The sequence below is a fragment of the Miniopterus natalensis genome, chromosome 4 (genome assembly GCF_054644295.1).
Source record: "Miniopterus natalensis isolate mMinNat1 chromosome 4, mMinNat1.hap1, whole genome shotgun sequence".
NCBI lineage: Eukaryota > Metazoa > Chordata > Mammalia > Chiroptera > Miniopteridae > Miniopterus > Miniopterus natalensis.
The window spans coordinates 60,515,822-60,538,256 of NC_142084.1; the positions used below are offsets into that span (position 1 = coordinate 60,515,822).

General features: G+C 46.7%; 1 protein-coding gene across 2 annotated transcripts in view; it reads right to left on the reverse strand.

Moving 5' to 3' along the window:
* Nucleotides 1–202: 202 nt before the first annotated feature.
* EPHX2 (epoxide hydrolase 2) overlaps nt 203–22,435 on the reverse strand; it is a 46,138-nt gene continuing 23,905 nt past the window's right edge. Inside the window, exons 10-19 of one of the 2 annotated variants that reach the window (XM_016214865.2) lie at nt 21,338–21,364; nt 20,316–20,401; nt 18,600–18,711; nt 10,204–10,275; nt 8,418–8,451; nt 6,477–6,579; nt 4,688–4,757; nt 2,206–2,286; nt 936–994; nt 203–800 (exon numbers count right to left, since the gene is read on the reverse strand). In XM_016214865.2, coding sequence (XP_016070351.2) covers nt 722–800; nt 936–994; nt 2,206–2,286; nt 4,688–4,757; nt 6,477–6,579; nt 8,418–8,451; nt 10,204–10,275; nt 18,600–18,711; nt 20,316–20,401; nt 21,338–21,364 — 723 coding nt within the window. In that variant the 3' untranslated portion in view covers nt 203–721. Of the gene's footprint in view, nt 801–935; nt 995–2,205; nt 2,287–3,424; nt 4,758–6,476; nt 6,580–8,417; nt 8,452–10,203; nt 10,276–18,599; nt 18,712–20,315; nt 20,402–21,337; nt 21,365–22,435 lie in introns of those variants that run through there. The other variant, XR_001603332.2, reaches the window with a different exon arrangement.

Here is a 22,435-nt window from a genome sequence, read left to right on the forward strand (position 1 = left end):
AAGGACCCACTAGCTCAGGGGGAGGTCAGGGGGATCAGGATCAGTGATGCTGGAGGGCAGTTAGGTACCAGGGAGTGATCAGGGTCAGGCTAAGGGAGAGGGGCCAGGCAGTGCATGGGTTGTGTGTGTGTGTGGGGGGGGGTGCAGCAGGGAGGCCCTGCAACATTCAGACCAGATCCTGTGCGGGGGACCAGTCAGAAGCTGCTGTGGCAGGACTCTGGGCAGGAGATGAAGGGGATCCGAAGCAGGCGACAATGCCAGAAGACAAAGCCAGTGGGACATGGTTTCTGGATGAGGTTAGAGGGAAGCTCTTAGAACAATTACCCTTTCTCCCAACAATGGCGGTATCACAGTTGTTCACCTTTATTGAACGGAAGTTCCAATCTCTGGAAATGCTTCAAAATTAACTGCTGATTTTGCTGCAAAACTATGAATTGATTAGTCGGAGAGAAATCACCCCTGGTCACCTCATTTTTTTCTTCTTACAGAACACTAATCATCCTTTGGGACAAACTGATGCATTTATATCCAGAGAATTGATTAACTTTTCCCTGTATCTGAAATTATGTCAAATTTTACCCACTTATTTAAAGAAAATCACCCTTTGGAACAAGGCTACTGATTCTGAGAGATGCGGGTAAGGCCCATCTTGGTGCCAAGAGCAGCAGCCCAGCAGACGAAGGGGTTGGAGCACCTGCTGGGGGCCGGCACACGTCGAACTCTAAAGCTTCGAGACCGCTGGCGGGCTCCTGGCATCAGTTTCCAGCCACTGAAGGAGGATCTGATTCACCTCGGTGGGCCTGGAAAGGAAATGAAAGGCAATTCACACCTGTCTGTACCCTCCCGCCTCACACAAAGTGAACAGTTAACCCAGGGAGGCCTTTACTGAACAGGAAGTCCCGATGTCCCTAACCCAGGGGCCCCCATCTCCTTACTTGTCTATCTGTGTCCAGTGTCCACAGTCCTTAATGTGTCCCCTTTTCAGGTGGGGGATCTGGAAGAAAACACCATCTAGCAAAGTACATGGCAGAATGTACTTGTTTCAGGTTAGTGCAATGTGTAACGGAGACTCCTGTAAGGAGGTACCTTCCTCCCTGCTCCTCATAGTCCCCCTCCCCCCAAAACTCTGCATTGTTTAGAAATGACCATTTATTGAGCAACTATTATGTACCAGGTGCTCTACATGCATTGCCTTATTTAAGCTAACCCATAATCCTGTGTGGTAATAGGAAAGCTCAGAGAGGTTAGGTAACCTACCCAAGGCCACACAGAGTGGCTGAGCTGAGATTCAAATTCAGGGCTGATTTGTATTCATCACAACTGTCTCCCTTCAGAATCATTAGGTCTTAGCCAGTTCACTGAGGTTAGCGGTCAGTTACAAGGGGATGGAAAGGACCAGCTGATGATCTTGAATTTCCACAGAAACCTTCTAGGGTTAGAGCCAGAGAACTGAGGCCCATGGGCTCACAGCTTTCTGCAGCACCTTCCTTGGCTGGATCCAGAGCCCACATCACGGCAGCATCCCCAAACACATCCTTCCCGCTGTGCCTGATGCTGCTAACAAAGCCACAGCCAAGTGCAGACAGGCTGCTCTCAGCAGCTAGCTAGCCCACAGTCACCCAACCTGCAGCCTCCCCAATCACGACCAACCTCCACACTTTGAACAGTGAGCTCCAATCCAGGTCTGATGCCTATCACTCCCCTTCAGTGCCTCTCAGGTCCATGGGCCCACACAGCCCAGCCTGGCCCAGAGGGCTCATCAGGCTCCTGCCATTCTCGAGCATGCATGCTCCTCGCCTCTCAAACCTCTGTCTCCTCCCTGGTTCTCTCTCCCTGCCTGCGCTGAGTACGGAATTAACTGCAGACAATGAGCTCCTACAGGGCGGGGTGCGTATCTTACTCATCTTAACCTTCTCAGTATCTAGCACAGTTCCAACACATTTAAGTGCACAGTAAAAGCCCATGGAATGAATAAACGACTGAATGAGCGAGTGGATGAATGAGAGAGTACATCAGTGCAAGAAAAAGGAAGCATCAGTCATGGTTGTTGTTCCTAAGAGGTGACAGTGATGCTACTGATGAAGCTCCCTGACCAGCAAGTGGTTCAACTGAATATCCCACTCTGTCCTCAGCTGCCATCTTTCCTCTGGGACACCTACCCTCTCCCAGGAAGCACCAATGGTCTCACGGCAGCACCATCCTTACCCAGTCTTCCATATGCTTGGACAGCTCAGGAGTAAGCACAAGGTCCTTCTCTGCAGTTATCATCAGAGCTGGAATCAGGATCTGGGGAAGGGGTGACAGGAAGTAGGTGCGGCCCAAGAGGGAGAAAGATGTCCCCTTCTCACACCTTCCACAATTTAGGTCGTCCCTTCCCTGGGGCAAGGAGATAGGCTTCGTTTTCATGCTATGTGGCTTCCTCCACTGCTAACCCTGCAAAGGACCCCCAGCAGCGCTGCCATGGCCCCCTGGCTCTTGCTGGCATGCTTTGCATGAGGGAGGCATCACTCTTGCTGGAGATCTAGAGGAGTGATGTGAGAGAGTAGAAATACACATATTGGTCTTTGCCTCCGGGTCCTGGCACAGAGCGGCTGGTGTCTGAAGTGTGTGTGCGTGTGAGTCTTGTAGGACTGAGTCCTTAATGTGTGGGTTCTGATGTTCTCTTCAGGTAGTGTCATAAACCAAGTTAAAGTACAGGACACTAGTTGACATTGCAGAGAACTGCTTGCTGGGGAAAAAGCCCTCACACATTCCGTGACAAGTGTCAGAAGTGAAGTGTTTTGCGTGAAAGTAAAAGAGGGAGAGACTGGGTTTTCTAATGCAGATGAACTTGGCAGTGTAGTGACCGACGGGTTTGTGTGTGTGTCTGAGTAAGAATGCCGGCTGGCCCACTCTGAGGGATGGCACCACAAAGAAAGATGCCCTTGAATGGAGGTCAATATTCCTTTTTTTGAGTTAAATGGATGCTTAAAAAGGGCAGCCAAGACTCTAGAAAGTGAATAGGTCGATCACAACTGTTATCAACGTGACATTAGAGGCAGCAAAAATGACTTCCCTTTAATCTACTGACAATGGGACATGGAGAGGTCATGAAAGCCTCTATTTATTCTCTTTGTTATCATTCTACCTTTATAATTTTCAAGAAGCTTTAATTTGTCCCTGATTAAGAATCTGCAGCCCAGCCAGGCGTGGCTCAGCGGCTGAGCATCGACCCAGGATCCAGGAGATTGCAGTTCGATTCCTGGTCAGGGCACATGCCCGGGTTGCAGGCTCAATCCCCAGTTGGGGGCATGCAGGAGGCAGCCGATCAGTGACGACTCTCTTACAATTGATGTTTCTCTCTCTCCCTTCCTCTCTCTGAAATCAATGGAGATAGATTTTTTTTAAAAAATAAGTCTGCTTTTTTTTTTTTTTTTTAACCTACATGCAGAATCATGTGCTTCTCATTGCACCCCATCCTCCAAATGATGAACCAGGGGACACTCAAAAGTGCTTTTGTTGCTGAAGGTTATCCTGAGGCTGCTGTGGGGCTGTATAAACTCTGGAATGTTTCACGTCAAAATGTAAACTGGTGGTGGGGGCATGGGAAGAGGTGGAGAGGAGGGAGATCTGAAAGGTAACTGCAAAAGAAGAGGGTTAACTTAAATACCACGGGGTTAACCTTCCCAAAGACTTTGTCACTTTGTCCCTCTACACTTTGAGAGATTTTGCCCATCAAGCTGTAGTTTTGTAATTTTTGTCAATCACAGATTAGTGATGATAAAGATAATGAGCGTTAATTGAACTACTATTATGTGCCAGGCATTGTTCCAAGCATTTTATGTGCACTAACCCATGTTATCCTTACACAGCTCCATGAGGCAGGCTCTATTCTTGTCATTTCCATATTACAGAAGCAGCAACAGAGAACAGAATAGTTAAAGGGCTTGCCCAAGGTCACACAGGGATCAGATCCCAAGCTGAACTGCTGTCCAGCCCACTCTTAAACACTATGTTCTATGCTGTACTGCCTCCAGACATAATAACCCATGACACAGGACTCATGTTTAATTCGCCTGGTATCTCCACGGTCTAGCACAGTGCCTGACAGAGGATATTCCTGAGTGAGCCGAGGACTGCGAAAATACAATTTCCCTTAGGTATTGAATGTTTTCAATGTAAGCTGGGGACCCCATTACTCTCATTGCAGACCCAGAGACTGGAAACCATCTTCTGCTTGACAAACGAGGAAACTGAGACATAGACTGACTTAGTCATGTGGTAAAGCTGGAGGCTAAGCCCCATCTCTCTGAGAACACCTAATGCTCCTTCTGTGAACCGGAGCTCCACGATCCTGGTAACATATGGGAGTCACCCTGGACCACCTTCTGCCCTGAGCTGGGGCACTACCAGGAGACCTGGGCCTCCCAGACCGGTGCTGCAGTAACCTGGGCAGACCCCTGCTCTGCCCCTAATGCCACTCTCTAGATTCCAAAGCAGCATCAGCAAAAGAGGTCTTAAGGGGAAACCCTTGAGTGGAGGCACTTCCAAAAGCCCAGAGGGGAAGGACAGAAAGGAGGAAGCCAGCAGGTCAGTCAGTCCACCCCAGCTCTGAACCAAGGGCCTATCAATTGGTCAATGGGAAGCCCTGGGGTGGGGATGGGGTAGTGGGGGTTCATGGAGGAGAGCAACACTGACCAGCACTCACCTTCCGTCCTGTGCCTTTGCAGCCCCACTTCCAGTTCCTGTCTATGTTTCGATACCAGTTTAGGGGACCCCTGGTGGGGGCACATCAGGGAATAAAAATAGGAAAGCTTTTAGTCAATGACTGCTGCAGACCCCTCCAGGAACCAGCTGTGTATAGAGCCAGTTCCAGGAAGAACAAAGTTTCTGCGGGGAAAAAGAACAGAGCCCAGGAGTTACGTCGGTTGCCCCGCACAATAGCACATGTTGTTTGGTTCGTGGAGAGGGCTGTCACAGGGAGGCTAGCCCCACAGGACCCTCCATGTTATGCCAGGGCTGTCGCGTAAGAGGGTGGGGGGCTTGGTTTAGCACCCTCACCATCCAGAGGCCATACCCCCGCCCCAGGAAATCCACTGAAAAGGGACATCAAGCGGTGGTACAGATGTGTCTCCCCCAAATGGAACATTGGGAGGTGGTGCAAAGGTGTCTTCCCTGGGACAGGTAAGGGTGGCTCTGGAGCTGGACCTAGAACACTCTCCCAGTCCTCAGGCATGGTTGGGGTTGGTGCTTTTGGGCCCTCAGAGTTCCCCCAATGGCTCCAGGCCCTGGGAACACCTAGGACAAGCCATGTGCCCTTTTGGGACTTAATTTTCCTTCCTGAACAAGGAGGTGGGGCTGAGACCACATTGTCTCTATGCTCCCTTCCAGAGCAAATCTGTCCTCAAATCTGAGACTCTTGAATTATCTCTGTTAAAAAGAAAAGAAAAAAAAAAGCCTAGGGGAGAGTTGTAGGTTGTGGTGGTGCAGGAGGCACCGGGGCTAAAGGGCAGCAGCCATAGGCGTTCAAGGCCAAGGCTGCCGCACGGGCTCCCAGAGGGGCTGACCAGGACAGTGCCCAGAGTTGGCTCTTTCTGTGTCCTTGGGTTCGTAAAGAGAGAGGCATAAGGGAGAGGATGGAAATGTGAACTGCAGTGTCCTTTAAGAACCCATGAGCTTCAAAGATGTGCAATATTTAAATATTCAAAGGACTGTGCAGGAAAAGGGAACAATTCTTTGTGGTTCCAGAGCAGGGGCCCTGAACTTCAGCATAAAAACAGATCTGAGAAAAAGGAATGAAGTACTGACACCTGCTACAACATGGGCGAACACTGAGAACACCAGCTAAGTGAAAGAAGCCAGGCACAAAGGACCACGTGCTGTATTCCATTTATGTGAATGTCCAGAATAGGCAAATCCATGGAGACAGAGACTGGTGATGGCCTAGGACTCGGGGAGTGGAAGGGAAGTGGGGGAGGGTTGGCTGCTAAAGGAAACAGGCTTTTGTTTTGGGGTGATGAAAACATCCTAAAATGGCATGTGGTAATGACTGCACAGCTCCATGAACAAGCTAAAAACCACTGAACTATACAGTTTCAGAGGGCGAATTATATGGTATGTGAGCTAGAGCTCAACAAAGCTGTTAGAGAAATGTATATAACTAAAAATGTATATAACTTTTGAGTTTCTGTGTTTTTCTGAAGAGAGAACTCAGAGCTGACATTTGATTCGCACAGGGGTCATGACTGAAAAAAGGTTAAAAGCATCTGCTCTGAGGGGGCCCATAAGCATAAGGCAGAATGAAATGAGAACCAGAGCAGGTAGAGCATCGTAAGATGGTGAGACTCCCGACACTGGAGGCATTTAAGCAGAGGCAGGCCAGGCATTCACAGGGGCTGTGGTAGAGGGGAACTGGGCCTTGTCCTGCACCCTGAGAACACAGCAGTCCCTCTTTGCTGACCACCTCTCTTCTGTGTTTGGAGCACCATTTTGTTTACCTGAAACCAGACTTCTTGAACTGCTGCACATAGAACTGGATGTCCTCCTCAGTCACGATCCTGCTGAGGCTGGGCTCTTTTGGGGTTTTCACCAAGAGTCCTCCTGCAAAAAGCCACTTGTTCCAATCTCACACCCATCTTGGGCCAGGCATCCCAGCAACTAATGCAGCCTTCTCAATTGACCTTAAGTTCCTAATTGCCTCACGTCCCTTGGTGTTCTTTGTTCATTCTCTCTTAGTTACATCAAGCCCATCTCCTCTCTGTCAGACAAGTTAGTGCTGTCTCTGTCATTCTAGAATCCAACAGTATCACACACAGGCCTCAACTTCCAGGACAAACTCTAGGACTGACAATCCCCCTCCTCTCCTTCAAAAACTTACAACTCAGTTCCAAGATGACACCTGTCTTCTGGCCCTGCCAGCCTTCCAGCTCTCCCTCTCCCCTAGACAAAACCTTTCCTACACAGCTTAACAGATTACATCCCTCCTCAGATACCTCCACTGAGGGTGTTGGAATTTTCCTAAGTGTGCGCTCCAACTGTCCTCTGAGCCTGGAAGAAAATCCAGGACAGGGCACAGGCATGCTATTGCCTTCAGGGACCCTCCCATGGTGTCCTCGGTGTGGAATGTGATTTGTTTTCAGGGGTGTACAGTGTGTCCTGGCAGTCTCCAGTCCTCTGGAGGGCGACCTCGTGATGATGACTGGCGGCCCAGGGATCACTGTCATTTCAGAGGACAGCCGCAAGGGGATCACCAGTTTCAGGCTCTGGAAGCTTTGGAGGTACAGAAGCCGGGCAGTGCAGACTTTTGTGAGATGTATCACAGGGCTATGTGATCAGGGTGCCTCTCTGTGATGAAACAACCCTTAGCCTCCCTGGGGGCCCAAGCGCCTGACTCTGTGCTGTCTTGGTGCCGGGGTGAGAGCCCCACCTGCTCCCCCTCCCTGAATTTCTGCCGCCTGCCTCCCCATGGGCTTCCTGACTCTGCTTCATGTGTTTGGATATCTGTCCCTGCCTCACCAAGTGTGAGCTCAAAACGTGAGCAGAGCGAAGGAATACAGAGTGAGTGAGAAAAGGAAGAGGTGGGAGGGAGAAGGCAAGGGAGGGAAGGGAGAGGGGGTCTTGACCAGCAAGAGGAGAATGGCCTCTAGGGCCAGAGGAGTCTAACTCCAGCCTGGCCACTTGGACAAGTTCCTTAACTCTCTGAGCCCCACTTTCCTCATCTGTAGAATACAGATAATAATGGGATTTTTTAGGGTGTCATGAGGATTATAACAATATATCTAACGAGGGCTAGGCCAGCACTAGATGCACATAGCAGGTGCTCAAACAAGTGGTAGTGTCACTGTTATTAATAAAAATACAAGTGAATAAAGGTAAGGTCAGAATGTTGCAGCAAAAGGTCTATGGGAACAGTGCTGGATCTAGGAACCATGGGATGAGCCCCAGTCCGCTCACTTGTATCCAACCCAAGAGGGAGAACAAGGGTGGTCTTCATGTGACAGAACTGGAAATGATCAGGATGCAGGGTTGGGATGGAGGCGAGGACAGCGGACTATGACAGAGGAGACTTGACTTGGGGTCTAGCCCAACTGTCCCCTCTGCCTGCACCAGGTGACCCTGCAGGTGTCAGTTTCTACCTTGAGTCTCAGTCCTTATCAGTAGAGGGTGGGATTGCCCTGGCAGTTCTAAGATTCCTCCAAGCTCTTACTTTCTAAGATCTTGAATCCAAAGGTCCCTGAAAGAAAGTAACCTGAGGCTCTGTGGTCAGCCCAGGGCTAAGGGGTGTTATTCACCTGTGGGGACCTTATATGAAGCAAGTCATAGTTCAGAGCTGGCAGGTAGCTGTTTCTGCTCATAGAGTCAGATGGAGAAACATTAATGCTCAGCTGGTTCCTGCCATGGCCCTCCTGTCTCCCTTCCCTTCTAAGAATATCTCTTACCCCTTTCACAGGTTTTCTTCGTGCTTAACAAACTCTGTAGGGAGAAAAGTTAGAAATTATGTCATGGGTAAAAAGTAAAGAAAATATGCTAGAAACAGATCACCTAAAAACCCTGACACAACACAGACCTACGAGTGCCATTAGACTATTACAAACATGCTAAAATCCCAAGAGAGGTATACAGTCCTCAGGGGTCACAGCAGAAGTAGCTAACAACCAAAGCTCTGGGACAAGGTTGTCTCCAAACACTTGTAGGTCTTGGTGATGCACGAACTTGGGTATATTAACCAGTGGGAACAAAAGATGAGACCTTAGTTCTATGGCTGATGGGAAGTTAAAAATGAGACCCTCCCCAGCCCTCCACAGTAAATCCAATAAATCTGTGGTCCTCAGTTAAAGGGTGGACTAGAAAAAACCCACCCACCATGACAGAGAGATGTCAAAGGAGTTGGTCCACTTAGTTTGGTACTAAGAGGAAACCAAAAAATGTTCACCTAGAAATTCATAGCTAAAAGCCTGCCTTCACAAGTGCTTGGCTTTGAATTTATACTATCGCCGTGATCTAGAAACCCCCAAGATGCAAAGTCAACAACAACAAAGTGAGGCTGAGCTGGTAATATCACCAGGATGCCTCACAGAAGCAGTCAATGCTAAAGCACAAAGAGGGTCATTTCCTCAATCCCAAATGGAGCAGAATGGTGCAGATTCAGTGCTACTGAGCTCACAAACCAAAATTACCAAACTTCCTCTCTTCTCTCTCTTGAACTCCCCACCCAAATCCCATTACAACAGACAGCAAACATAGCAAATAGTGAATATCAAATAACAGAACCTGAGCAAGAGAGAATGAAAAATGAGTATGCTTAAAACAATTAAAGAAAAGAAGAAACTGAAAAACAAGAACAGAACAAGAGATCAGAATGATCTGAAAAAGAATCAAATACAACTTTAATAAATTTAAAAAAATGTTCAGTGAAATTTTAAAAAAACTTCAAAGATAGGTTAAACTGCAGATTAGACACTACTAAGAGACCAATAAGAGAGTAGACTTGAGGCTGATTTCTCATAAACAATGACAGGAGCCTCTAAAAGAAAAAATTGTCAACCTAGAATTCCATACTCAAACTATTCTTTGAGATTGAAAGCAAAATAAAGACATTTTCTGGCCAAAAAAATTACGATTTTTCTATGAACAGACTTTTGAAAGAACTAACTACAAAAGAAGGTCCTTCCGGAAGAAAGCAATTGAACTTGACATAAAAGAGTGAGATGCTAGAAGTGATCAGCAAAGAAAGTGGCAAACATGGAAAGGCTAAACAGGCACTGACTATATGGAACAATGGTAATGACAGTAACTACTAACACCTAAGACAGGAAGGTGTGACGGGGTTATGGAGATGAGCCATTATAAACAAATGTGGTTGTTCAAGAAAAAGGTTAGAGATAGCAATTAATTTTGGATTTTGATAAACAATTATGCATATTAAAATGGTATAATTTCTCAACTGTCATTATTATAATCATTCTTTGATTTTAGTTTCAAAGCCTTACTGGTGAGTGGCAGTGAGGATGTGACCTTTCCCCACTAATGTGACCAGTAGAGTGAGGATCCCAATCACCCTGACTACAGAAGTCAAAGGAAAGAAGGCCAACTTGCTCATTCACAGGCTCTCCAATCCCCTCCCCCCTCCACCTAGGGGGGCCATCCAGAGACTTTTGCACCTCTGCAGCTCCCCCTCCCTGCTACCCAGCCCTTCTCCTATCCTTTCACCCCTGTACCCCTCACCTCATCACTTGCTCTGAAAAAGGTTTTGAAAGTCCGATTCAGGTCCTCTTCCAGTTCGGCCTCAGCCACTCCCTAAAACAATCAAGAAAGCAGAAATCTTAGACTCCATACCCCTCTCTGATCTGACTGGAAGACACCCCCAACCTCTGTGCCATCCAGCCCAACTTTCATTAGAAGTATATTCAGGGAAATTTTCACACTGAAACACATTTTTTTTTAAATGGTTAAAATTAAATACATGATGCTTACAGTGGTCCTTCCCTGGGAGGTGGGTTTATGGATATTGCTTTCCTTTCTTTTATGTTTTTCAAAATTCCTACAATGAGAAGGTATTGCTTGTTGTAGGAGAACTCACAGATGCACTATGGCTCCAGCAGCAAAGGCGTCTGGGAAATGTTGGACTCTCCGTTTAACCCTTTGTGACTGTTTAACTCTCTGTAGCCTCAGGCTTGGCTGACTAACCAGAAAGCCAGAAGGCTGCCCAAAGATAAATGTCATGCCCCCAGGAAGAAGGATAATGAATGTATAGAGTATGATAACTGCCTGATACTATCTGTTAACTTAATGAAGGGTCGGGATTCATCTTCCTACCCCCTTTCCTTCTTACTCAATTCCTCATCAGGGAGCATTTCCAAACACATACAGGGAGGGAGGTGGCAAGTGGCTTTAACATTCATCAGTGGATCCTATTCTACTGGCTCGGGTCACCTGGGTCCATGATATTTAGGGCATAAAAGAAAAATTTTTAATCCAATCTGTCTTTTCCAGGAATTGAAAGCCCTTGGACCTGAAAGCTGTTATAGAATCAGTATAAAGAAAGTCAGCTGTCCCTGAGGCACAATCCACCAAGTACAACTGCTCAGAAATAACAGGGATCCTTCCTCGACACAGTCCCTAAGAGGACCGGTGTTATGGGAAGGAACCGAATAAGAGTATGGCAATGTGTCTTAGTCCATCCTGGTTGCTAGAACAGAAACATGAATTGTGTAGCTTTTAAACAGACACTTATTTCTCACAGTCTGGAGGCTGGGATGTATGTTCAAGATCGAGGCCCCAGCAGATTGTGTCTGGTGAGAGCTCACTTCCTGGTTCACGGATGGCATCTTCTCACTATGTCCTCACGCTGTGTCCTCACATGGTAGAAGGGGGAGGGGGCTACCTGGGGTCTCCTTTATAAGGGCACTAATTCCATTTATGAGGGTTCCACCCTCAAGACCCAATCATCTCCCAAAGGGTCCACCTCCTATTAGCATCACATCAGGGGTTAGGATTTCAACACATGAATACGCAGCGGGGTGGGAGTGGGACACACAGTCTATATAGCAAAGTGCCAATCTATTCTTCTCTCCTCCTTCCCACTGCTCACCTGAGCATACCCAGGTAACAACTAAACTGAATTGCAGAATGTTTCCTAAATGGATGCCCTGCTTTTCCACCTCCCTCATTTAAAATACTATAACTTCCACCAAGAACACCTACATCCCTCAGTTTGGCCTTCAAGGCCTGTTTCAAACACTGCCTTCTCCAGGAAGTCCTGCCTTCCCCTATCACAATAAAATAGCTCTACTCTTCTTAGATCCCACAGAGTCTTTGATGTGTCTCCTTGGAGGCCCCAAGAGCAGAGAAGCATCCACTCATCTTATTCCTGGGATCATCTGTGAGTGGTCCTGGGTAGAATAACCTTCCCAGGGAAGACGGTCCTATTAGCCAGGTCAATAAAGCATTCCAGTGACCAGTGGGCCTCTGGCCTTGCACGCTGAAGGAGGTCCTTCTCCACTGCACTTCATTTGCTCTGCACATTGCAAGTCACTAGAGCTCTAGATCTATGAGATGCCAGCACCACAGCCAAGGACACAATTGTCATCAGGCAGTGCTAGATCTGCAGTTTGAGATTTATGAGGAAAGTGATGTTGGTGCATTAATTACAATCCCCTTACATTTGTAAGATTCAATTACGATGGAGAATCAATCATAGCCCTCTGCTACGTGATGAATGCTGAGGCAAGAAATAGCCATGGAAGGAAGTACATTTTCAGTGATCAATAAAAGCCCTGGTCAGCCCTGTCACCACGGGTCATCACTCATTTATGCAGGGCAGCCCCCATGCCAGAAACCACTGCTGTTCATGAGCTCAGGGGCGTATCTCAGTGGGTGGAGGTATCGCCACAGGCCCAGAGGTCTGGACAGGGCTTTGGTCCTCAAATAATCCTTAATGAGCAAACAGATGCCAAAAGGGAGCTCCCACAAAACACGAGCTCAGGCAGCTTTCATGCCCCTATAGCTAAGACCACAAGACACTGTCTCAGAGGGGAGCATCCCTCTAATCAGTGGGCAGGAGCCAGTAACTCTGCTTCATGTTCTGTCTACCTTGATATTACTTGAATTCCTCTGAAACTCTGGGACAGAGTTCTCTCAAAACAGGCAGGGAAACGGCTGGGGTGGTTGTTCCTGGGGTTGAGGATGCCAGTGGATAGAGGCATGTGAAAAACTATAACTCCCTGCAGCTTGGCCAGGCAGATGATGAGAGAGAAGCCAGGCCTCAGAGGGGCTGTGATGCCCCGAGGCACGCTGCCACTGAGATGAGAGGGCCATCTTGAAGGTGAAGACCCTCAGGTTGAGACGTGACCTTGTTCGAAGGTGGACTATAAATGGCCAGGCTGGAAACGGGAACTCCAGACTTTAAGCCCCTCAGGATTTGGTTCTTTTCACTGTAACATAACACTACCCATTGAAGCAAACAAAAATGAAATGCCACGAGTTTCTTCCATGGGGGGCACAAAAACAAAAACCATGATAAAGGCTGGCGAGTAAGGTGGCTCACGGTGGCATTTTCCTTCAAATGTACTATTGAGCTGTGAAAAGCCATCAAAATCGTGTTCTTCAGCAGAGCACTGGGGAAATGAATCATGGTCCATCTGTTTCATGAAGCACCAAGCAGCCATTAAAAAGGAATGAGGTTAATCTATATGTACGGACGGGAAATCTGTCTCCGATGGATTAAATGAAAAAGGCAGAACGATTCAATTTATACTAAAAATTATGTATATACCTGTGTGTGGGTGTGTGGCATACACACACTTACTTAGCACACTTTTTAAAAAATGAGGAATATTCATAGTAGCTAGTTCTAGATTAGTGAAAGGAAATTTAACTCTATTTTACACAACTCAGCCTCTTTTTTAAAGTTGCAAGCATAAATACCTAACAGAAAAGAATGCAACAAACCACCTGCCATCCCGAGACAGTGTGTTCTCTCTTTTTTTTAATCCTCACTTGAGGATATTTTTTCCCGTTGCTTTTCAGAGAGGGTGGAAGAGAGAGAGAAACATTGATGTGAGAGAGACACATTAACTGGGGCTGGGGATTGAGCCTGCAACCGTACATGCCCTTGGTCAGGACAGAACCCAGGACCTTTCAGTCCACGGCTGACGCTCAAACCACTGAGCAAGCCAGCCAGGGTGAGTTAGCATGCTCTGGGGATTAAGAAAGACCACACTGTGAGGGAGAAAGAAGATCACTTGTGGATGTTGAGGATGTGAAGGTACCCTTCAGCCAGGCAAAACCCTCTTCCTTGACTACTACCTAAAATTTACTTTTCCTACATTTTCTCTCTATTCCCCAGTTTCTCAGCTGGTTAAATACTTAAAAGTAGGTTTTGGTGCTTGAAATCTGCCTATAGCTTGATATATGGTTTCAGATGCATGCATGCACGCACACACAAACAGCCCCCCCCCCCCCCCAAATAAAATTATATATATACTGCTGAGAAGTAAAGACAAACCGTGCTGGGAAGTGGAAGAAGGCAGGATTAACAGGACATACCAGACATGTTCTGATTTGGGGGGTAAAGGGGCTGTGAGATAACCCCAGGCTAAGTGAGACATGAAAAATCCTAGGATTTTAAAAATGGAACAGGTCCTGCTGAAATCACTCAGCTGATTCTCCTCCTCCCTTAAGAATACAAATGCAAAGCCTATTATCCCTTCTCTGCGAAGAAAGGAAAACACACCTTTTAGTATTAGTTTCCACCAGATTTGGCAAATTCTCAGGGCAAGATAAGTAAAGGTGGACTAGGAGTTCAAAGAGCTGGGGGCAGGGCTGGACCTAAACCTGGAGTTTGTCTACGCTACACCCTGCAGGGCTCAGCAAACAGGAACAAGGGTGGGAAGGGCTGGGTGCACCAAGACGGCAGAGCCTCCCTTAGGCTGAATGAGTCTGAATGAGTCTGAATGAGTCTTGAGCCTCTTGGACGACTCCTCCAAGCTAGAGAGCTGTGGGAACTGGGTTGGGAGTGAGGCAGGAAGAAAGGGCTGGCTACCAACACCCATCCCTGAAGCAAAGAGTTGCTGTACTTGGCATGTTACTTCTTGTCCTGAATTTAGCTTCATTTGCAGCTATAACGTTTGAAAATCATCCAATGAGACCATCCTTCTTCAGGTGAAGAAACTGAGGGCCAGAGATAGGAAGGGACTTGCCCCATTACTAAGTAGGTAGCAGACATGCTGGCAGAACCCAGGTGAGTGATTTCTCCTTAAGACCCAGCTCTGTGCCTATCCTGACACCCTCTGTGCCTGGTTCCCGTGTTCCTTTCAGTGGCCAGATCACTACTTTGAATACCTAACATTTCCAAGCCAAGAGGCTTTGTTCTTACGAACAAAACCATCCTGCCCTAGCTGGTTTGGCTGAGTGGTTAGAGCATGGGCCTGTGTACTGAAGGGTCCCAGGTTCAATTTTGGCCAAGGGCATGTGCCTCGGTTGCAGGCTTGATCCCTGACCCTGGCTGGGGCTCCTGTGGGAGGCAACCAATCAATGTGTCTCTGTCACATCGATGTTTCTCTCTCTCTACCCAAACAAAAACACTATCCCCACACTCTCCTTGCAGATTTTAAGTCCAGCTGCTGTAACAGAACAGAGGTACTGATTTTTTTCATGACTATATCAACCTTTGAAACCAAAAACTTTATCCTACTAGGGCTGCAATAATTTATTGTCTTTCCCCTGAGGTCAATTTTTCAATCAGGACTTTCAGCTTATCCTGCTTAGCTCCTCCCCTCTCTGCTGGATGTGCAAGACCCAATAAAATTCATGCCCCTCCCTCTGTCCCGAAGGGTGGCATAAGGGACCTGAAGTCAAACAAGACCAGGTCCACATCCTGACCCACCCATGTACTTGGTATCGCTCCAGTTAGTGAGCCTTCCCGAGTCTACTTGCTCAGCTGAAAAGATGAGAGAGATGTCACAGTGCTGTTGTGAACAGAACTAATTGGCATATAGAGCCCAAAAAAGCAGCAGTTGCAACCCAACTGTCCATGACAGATGTACAAAGAAACAGAAGGATATTACTGTCTTAAAGAGGAAGAAATGCTGACACTTGCTACAGCGTGAACCCTGAGGACATTATGCTAAGTGAAATAAGCCAGACACAAAAGGACAAATACTGTAGGATTCCCCGTAGAGTAGTCAAATTCATAGAGACAGGAAGCAGAATGGGGGTTGCCAGGGTGGGGGGGTGGGGGGATGGGGAGTTAATGTTTAATGGGGACAGAGTTTCAGTTTTGCAAGATGAAAAGAGTTCCGGAGATGGATGGTGGTGACGGTTGCACAACAGTGTGAACATACTTAATGCCACTGAACTGTACACTTAAAATGGTTAAAATGGTAAACTTTACATTATGTGTATTTTATAATTTTAAAGATAATAAAAATAATTTTAATGGGCTAAATCCCATTGATAAATACTCTAAATGAAGTTTGACCAAAACACAACATATAGCGCAACTACTACTTCCTTTTTCCTATCTCCAATAATTACATTAATACAACTTTTTTAAAGAGTAGTATTTCTCAAAGTGGAGTCTGGAGAAACCTTGCGGAGCCCTGAGGCCCTTTCAGGGCACATAATAGAAGATGCACAAAATATTCGCTAGATGGAATAATGAATATTAATTCTTCACAAGTGATACTAGTCAAAACATCTCTGACCTTTAAACATACTTGCAATGCTCAATCCCTCTCTCACACATTACAGGGCACATTCGCTTTGCAGCAGGTAGGAGTCTTCTTACAAATATTCAATCAAAGGATGAAAAAGGGAGAAAGGAGAAAAGGGATGGAGAAGAAACAAGTGGGCACGAAACCCCGCACCCTCCCTCACCCTCTGTACTCTCCACATGGAACACCCATGGGCCAGGCCGTTGAGGGCCTACTGTAACCTGCACACAGGGCTGGGGACTGGAGCAGGGGAGAGGGGAGAAGGGAGAAGGGTGAGAAGTGACTAAGGTACATGGGACATTTGAGGTGACGGAAGAGACGTGTGGGGTGGGGTCCTTTGCGAGAGGAGCTCTTCGAACACAGAGGGCAGTGGGAATGGGCTGGACTCTTGCGGGGGGGGCAAACAGAGCCAGAGATTGAAAACTGGTCAGATAAGAGGTGAGAGGGACCCAAACACCAGCTTCCTAATTTAGTGTGGGACTCCGTTCCCTCCTCAACTCCCAAAGGCCAAGGAGCTGCCACTCAAGAACCAAGAACCACCACTTTGTTCCCGCCGCCCCCCCTCCCCCCAGCAGATACTTCTCCCGTGTGAGCTGGACCTGGTGAAGCAAACACCTGGGAAGGGCGACAGGCAGAACACCACACCCTAGACTGGGCTCCAATTTCTAGTCCCGCTGGGAGAATTTTCACAGGGCCATCTGTGATGGGGTGACAAACTACAACGGCTCTCTACTACTGCTGACATCAACGAAAACTTGGGGCTACTTCACAGGCTTTGCACAAGGGTACCTACCTCTTTCCAGTCCTACTCACAGATCTCATTCCAAATATGTGAGTTTCTCAGAGTCCCCACTCTTCACTCTCACTGTCCCCTCCACTGTTCTTTTTTTCCCTTTACCCATCTGTTATGGGTTGAATTGTGTCTCCCCGAAGTCCTGACCCCTAGTAGCTCAGAATGTAATGGTACTGGAGATAGGGTCTTTAAAGAGGTGATTCAAATAGGTCTTTAGGGTGGACCCTAGCCCACCGAGACAGGTGTCCTTACAAGAAGAGGAAATTTGGACACAGAGACACACACACAGAGGATATACCATGTGAGGACACATGGAGAAAAGGGCTGTCTACAAACAAAGGAGAGAGGCTTCAGAAAAAAACAACTGTGTAGACACCTTGATCTTGGACTTCCAGCCTCTGGAACTCAGAGATAATAAATTTTGTTGTTTAAGCCGCCCAGTCCATGGTACTTTGCTACGGCAGCCCTGACTAATATGCCATCTAATTATATCCATCCTTCAAGATCAAGACTGCTTCAAACTAATTAATTTGGACTCAATTCAAGCTGAAGGAAGCTGGCTCTTCCCACATTCTGGGGTCTTCCCACACTTTGGGCCGTGGCTCAGAAGGGCCCTGGCTTTCGTGGAGGGTGTGATACATCGCGCATCTTTTCATGATATTGCTGGAGGCTTCTGGTGTCTTACTGAATGAGTCAGGTTAGTGCTCGAATCAAAAACTTCCTCTTTCAAGGCACCATCTTATTAACCAAAGTTGTTCTTAGAGAAAAGTTACTGGCCGAATCAAAACTGGGGTGGTTGTGACCGTCACTAGAAATGGTAACACCTTTGAGCATCAGAGGGGCAAGAGCTGGGTGAGATGTGGGGAAACGCTCTTGGAGTGCTTTATTAATTAATTTGATCCACTCTACTCTCTTTAGAGTGTTAAGGAAACTTCTTTTATCCTTCCTAGAATTACCTGGGTGTAGCCGGACATTGGGATCCAGATTCCACAAATGAATGAGCAGCAGGTACCCCCAAAGCTCAGGTCAGCTGCAGGGGGGAGGAGGGCAGGCCAGATGACACTGACTCACAATGCTGCTATCACACATATCACTGGAGCTCCAAGGGGCATCTTGGGTTTTGCGGCGCATGGGGTGACACCAAGCAATCCCTCCACATCTCCCAAACCACACTAGGGGCCAGTGCAGGGCTTTTAGGCTCTACTGCTCCCTGTAATCACAAACCCTACTCCTCAAGAAGCTGAGATACCAGGTCCCTGGCAAGAGGCCAGGAACTGTCACCAACAAGAAGTGGGTTCCACCACTTTCTCAGTCAGAAAATTAAGAGGAGACAGCTCCAAACTAGTGCTCAGCAGACCCTAGTGTGTCATCACCTCCGTTCTCATTCCCCTCACCACCCCAAATACACTCACACAGAAATGTGTCAGCACCTGGAAAGGACCAGCGGAGTTCCAGAGTCAGTTTCACCTAAGCCCATTTGTAAAATCATTGTTGACTAATGCCACAGAAAATTAAAGGGGACAGAGAGACATCAGGCCAATGTGGAGAAGGAGAGAGAAATGAGTAAGAAGAATATCTTGCTGGGATCATTGCTTTCAGGGCGCCAAACTTACCGGTTCTTGGAAATAGAGCTGGTAATCAAAAACAGGATTGGCTTTGATGATCTCCATTAGGGTCACGTTGGGGTTAGATGGCATGAAGGGAGTATTCAAACTTGCCACTGCCCTATGGAAAGAAGAGGCACCAGGACATAGACCCTGTAAGAAGACAGTCTGCAAGGACCAGAAAGGACCTTACATGTCAAACCAAAGCTCAAAGTGGGAAAGTGATGTGCACAAGCTCTCACCCCAGCTGTGTGTGGGAGAAAGGGATCAGCACTCAGATTTCTTGACTCCCAGTCCAGTGTTTCCCCCCATTAAACTGCAGTATTTCTCACTTGCCTTACATAAAGACAGACCATACACACACTCACACAAAGGCGCGCACACACTCTACCTACAGTATATCAACCTTGATCAGAATATGTGGACACTACAATCTCTCCCTTGTGCTTGGCATTCATTTTTTCCTTCCTTCACTCACTATGTCTCTCCTGTGTTGAGTGTGATTCCATGCTGTATACATACTAGGGGAGAGAAAATATAAAATCAATACTCAAGGAGCTAATTATAATGTAATAAGGAAAGCTAAACAAATACACCCATGACTTTATTATGAGATAAACTGTGATATAAGCATAAGAACAGCACAGAATACCATGGGTGTTCAGGGGGATGAAACATTTCTGGATTTGGGCGTCATGGAAGACCTGATGAAATTCTGAACTTGGCCTCTAATCCAGTCGGTAGAGTAACCTTTTGGTGAATCCTGTTGTTAAGAACTAAGCTCTTATTTTGCCTTTGAATGAGGGAGAGGACAGAGAGAGAAGCTAAAAAAATCAGAAAAAGAGTGTGAAAAATTTTAAAATATTTTGGAAAATGTTTAATTCTTCTTAGTCTTTGATACCATTCTTCCATTTGAGCTGGGGTTGAGCTGAACCTAGTTCTCCAGTGTTTCTGTTCTTATAAACTTAGCCAGATAAAAAGTAACTGGATTAGTTAGGAAAATCCAGATGGCTGGTGAGGATAATGCTTACTTAACTTGCTAAGATCCCGGGCTGAAATGGGAGGTCAGAGTTTTAATTTTGGTTGCCAACTCAAATACAGTGTGGCTGCCAAAAACATCTGACTCTCTGGGTTCAAAACCCCCCATCTGAAAGCTCCTGCTGGTTCTGCGAAATACCATTCTAAGGACAGTCATGAATGAAGAGACGATGACCATGAAATGCCTTTCTAACCTATATCTGTGCAGCATTTTGCGGGTTATGTAGTCAGGTGGGAGTCAGAATTACCACTTGGTGGCTGAGGAAACCAAGGCCCAATGGGTGATTTGTCACACAGCCAGTTCAGGGCAAAATTGGAAGCCACATTTTCTGACTCCCCATCTAGGACTAAAGTGTTTCCTGGTGCTTAATTCTATAAACCCAGCTACAACTCCTGCCTCTCCCACTCCCCTCTCCAGGCCTACCATCATTCTCCTGCATGCCCATTGAATACTCTGTCTCTGAATTATTTGTCCCACTACCAGTAACTGGGACAGGCCTCACTTTCTAAGACATTGGCTCATCAAGCCCTCCTTGTTTATGTGTCAATGGGTACTAAGGAGCTAAGGTGGTACCTTCCCAGTAACCTATTGTTTTTGAGAAATTTTCTGGGATTTAGACCTAAGGAAGGATTCTAATGGGAATTCAGTCCATCTTACCCAAATCTCATTGCTCATGGCTTAATTACCTCACTCTCTCAGGGTAGAAGAGAGCCATGTTCCACACCAGCATGCCACCCCAGTCATGGCCAATGAACACCGCTTGAGGGATGCCCTAGCAAAGGACAAAGAAGGGGGGTGAATGTAGGTAGGTTTCTGGGGTGAGGTGCTGAGAGCCCAAGGTCTTTAGTTCTCCTTAGGCCCAACCCTCAGATGTAATTCTTTTATTCACTTCCTAGGGACTACCCCGCTGATCATGCAGTGTAAGGTCATTATAGCATCAGGACTGCGGTGGCCACACTGGGCCGTGTCCTCTTAGACGTCCGGAGCATACTCAAAGGTTCCAATGCCAATTCCATGGGACTGAGACTCTGTAGAGGACAGGGACCATGACATTTTCGCCTCATTTACTAGTTAGTGCCTGGCACCATGCCTTCATAGCACATTTTTCCCTTGACTCTCACATCCACCTAACAAGTGATAAATCCCACTGCTTTGAGGCTGTCTCTTAGAGATCCCTCTACTGTTTTCATTCCACCCCACGACCTAACTGAGGATGGAAGGAGGGTGTTACTGAGTTGTAATCTCAGGGAGAGTATGTGTGTTCTGCAAAAGAGTATTCATAGGTCACCATTGTTGATTTGAATTTCAAATTCCAAACAATGTTAAATTAAGACACTCAATTTTAGATATTTCAAAAGAAATGTAAGTTTTAAAAAGCTGTGAAACATTAGCTTATAAGATATTTTCCAAACTTCTTGACTCAAGCCCACAGAGGTATCCTGTTCCCTGGGAGATGCTTTTCATGAAACAAAAACCAAAACAAGCTCATCTCTTACACTGCTCTCCAAACTCTTTGCCATCTCTGTCTTTGCAATTCCTTCCGCTAGCCCATCCCACCTCCCACTGTCCCAAAGTGTGCCTTTCCTAGCCCTTGCTACTCCCCTAAACGGCTCCAACAGCTGATACCTTAAAAGACTTGCATCTTGTCTCCAACTGCCCAGACCCAAACAGGATTCTCCAAAGAGATCAGTTCAAAAGTATTACTTACCAACTTATCCAGGAAGGTTACCATGTCCTAAGAAAGAAAATATACCAAAAAGTCAGAAATTGTATCCACCCACCTCAGCTGCTTCAAGATTAGAATTACTGTGTCTGCCTTTGTTATGAACTTAATTTTGTCTCCCTAAAATTCATAGGTTGAAGCCCTAGCCCTCGGTACCTCTGAATGTGACTGCATTTGAAGATGGGATCATTAAAAATGTGAAAGTTAAAATGAGGTCACTAGGGTGGTTCCTAATCCAATGACTGGTGTCCTTATAAGAAGAGATTTGGACACAGACACATACAGAGGAAAAACCATGTGAAGACACAGGGAGAAGATGGCCATCTTCAAGCTTCATCTAGAAGCCTCAGATGAAGTCTCAGATAAAACCACGCTGTCACCTTGATCTCAGACTTCTAGCCTCCAGAATGGCAGGAGAATAAATTTATGTTGCTTTAGCTACTCAGTCTGTGGTACTTTGTTATGGCAGTCCGAGCAAACTACCACAGTGTTCAATCATTTCACTAGCTTTTAGGTTATCTTGCTTCCCTTTCCAGCATCCTCTCAGAAGTGGCAGAGTGGGAGAGGTAAAACTTGGGAACCGAGGAAGGAAAAACCACCCTAACTGGAAACTAAGCTTCTACCCACACTCCCCTATGAGATGCAAAGGCTGCATGTAAGGCTGATAGGGGGAGCTCCAGACAGAGTGGTGACTCTGAGATGGGGGCTTTTTGGAACTTTAATGCAATCAGCAGTATTGCCAGTTTTCTGTTTCTTCCCCTAGACACCTCCAGCCTTTGCTTTCATTCTAAGGAGGTTTGGGTCACAGACTCTCCCCACCTTTGCCCCATCCTCCCCCTGCAAGCTCTGAGATGAGGGTTCCCTCTCTTCTATGGTGTTTATGCCTATCTTAGAATAGGAAAGCCATTATAGTCACCAATCCATACAATAATCCTTAGGTCTGGCCACCGACATCTTTACCAAAATATAGTGATTTTTAAGATTCCCAGGAAGGAAAGACAATATGGTGGAGTGGCTAAGAGGAGCGGTGTGTGAGCTATTGTAGGGTTCAAACCTGGCTCTATTAGCTGTTGACCTCAGACA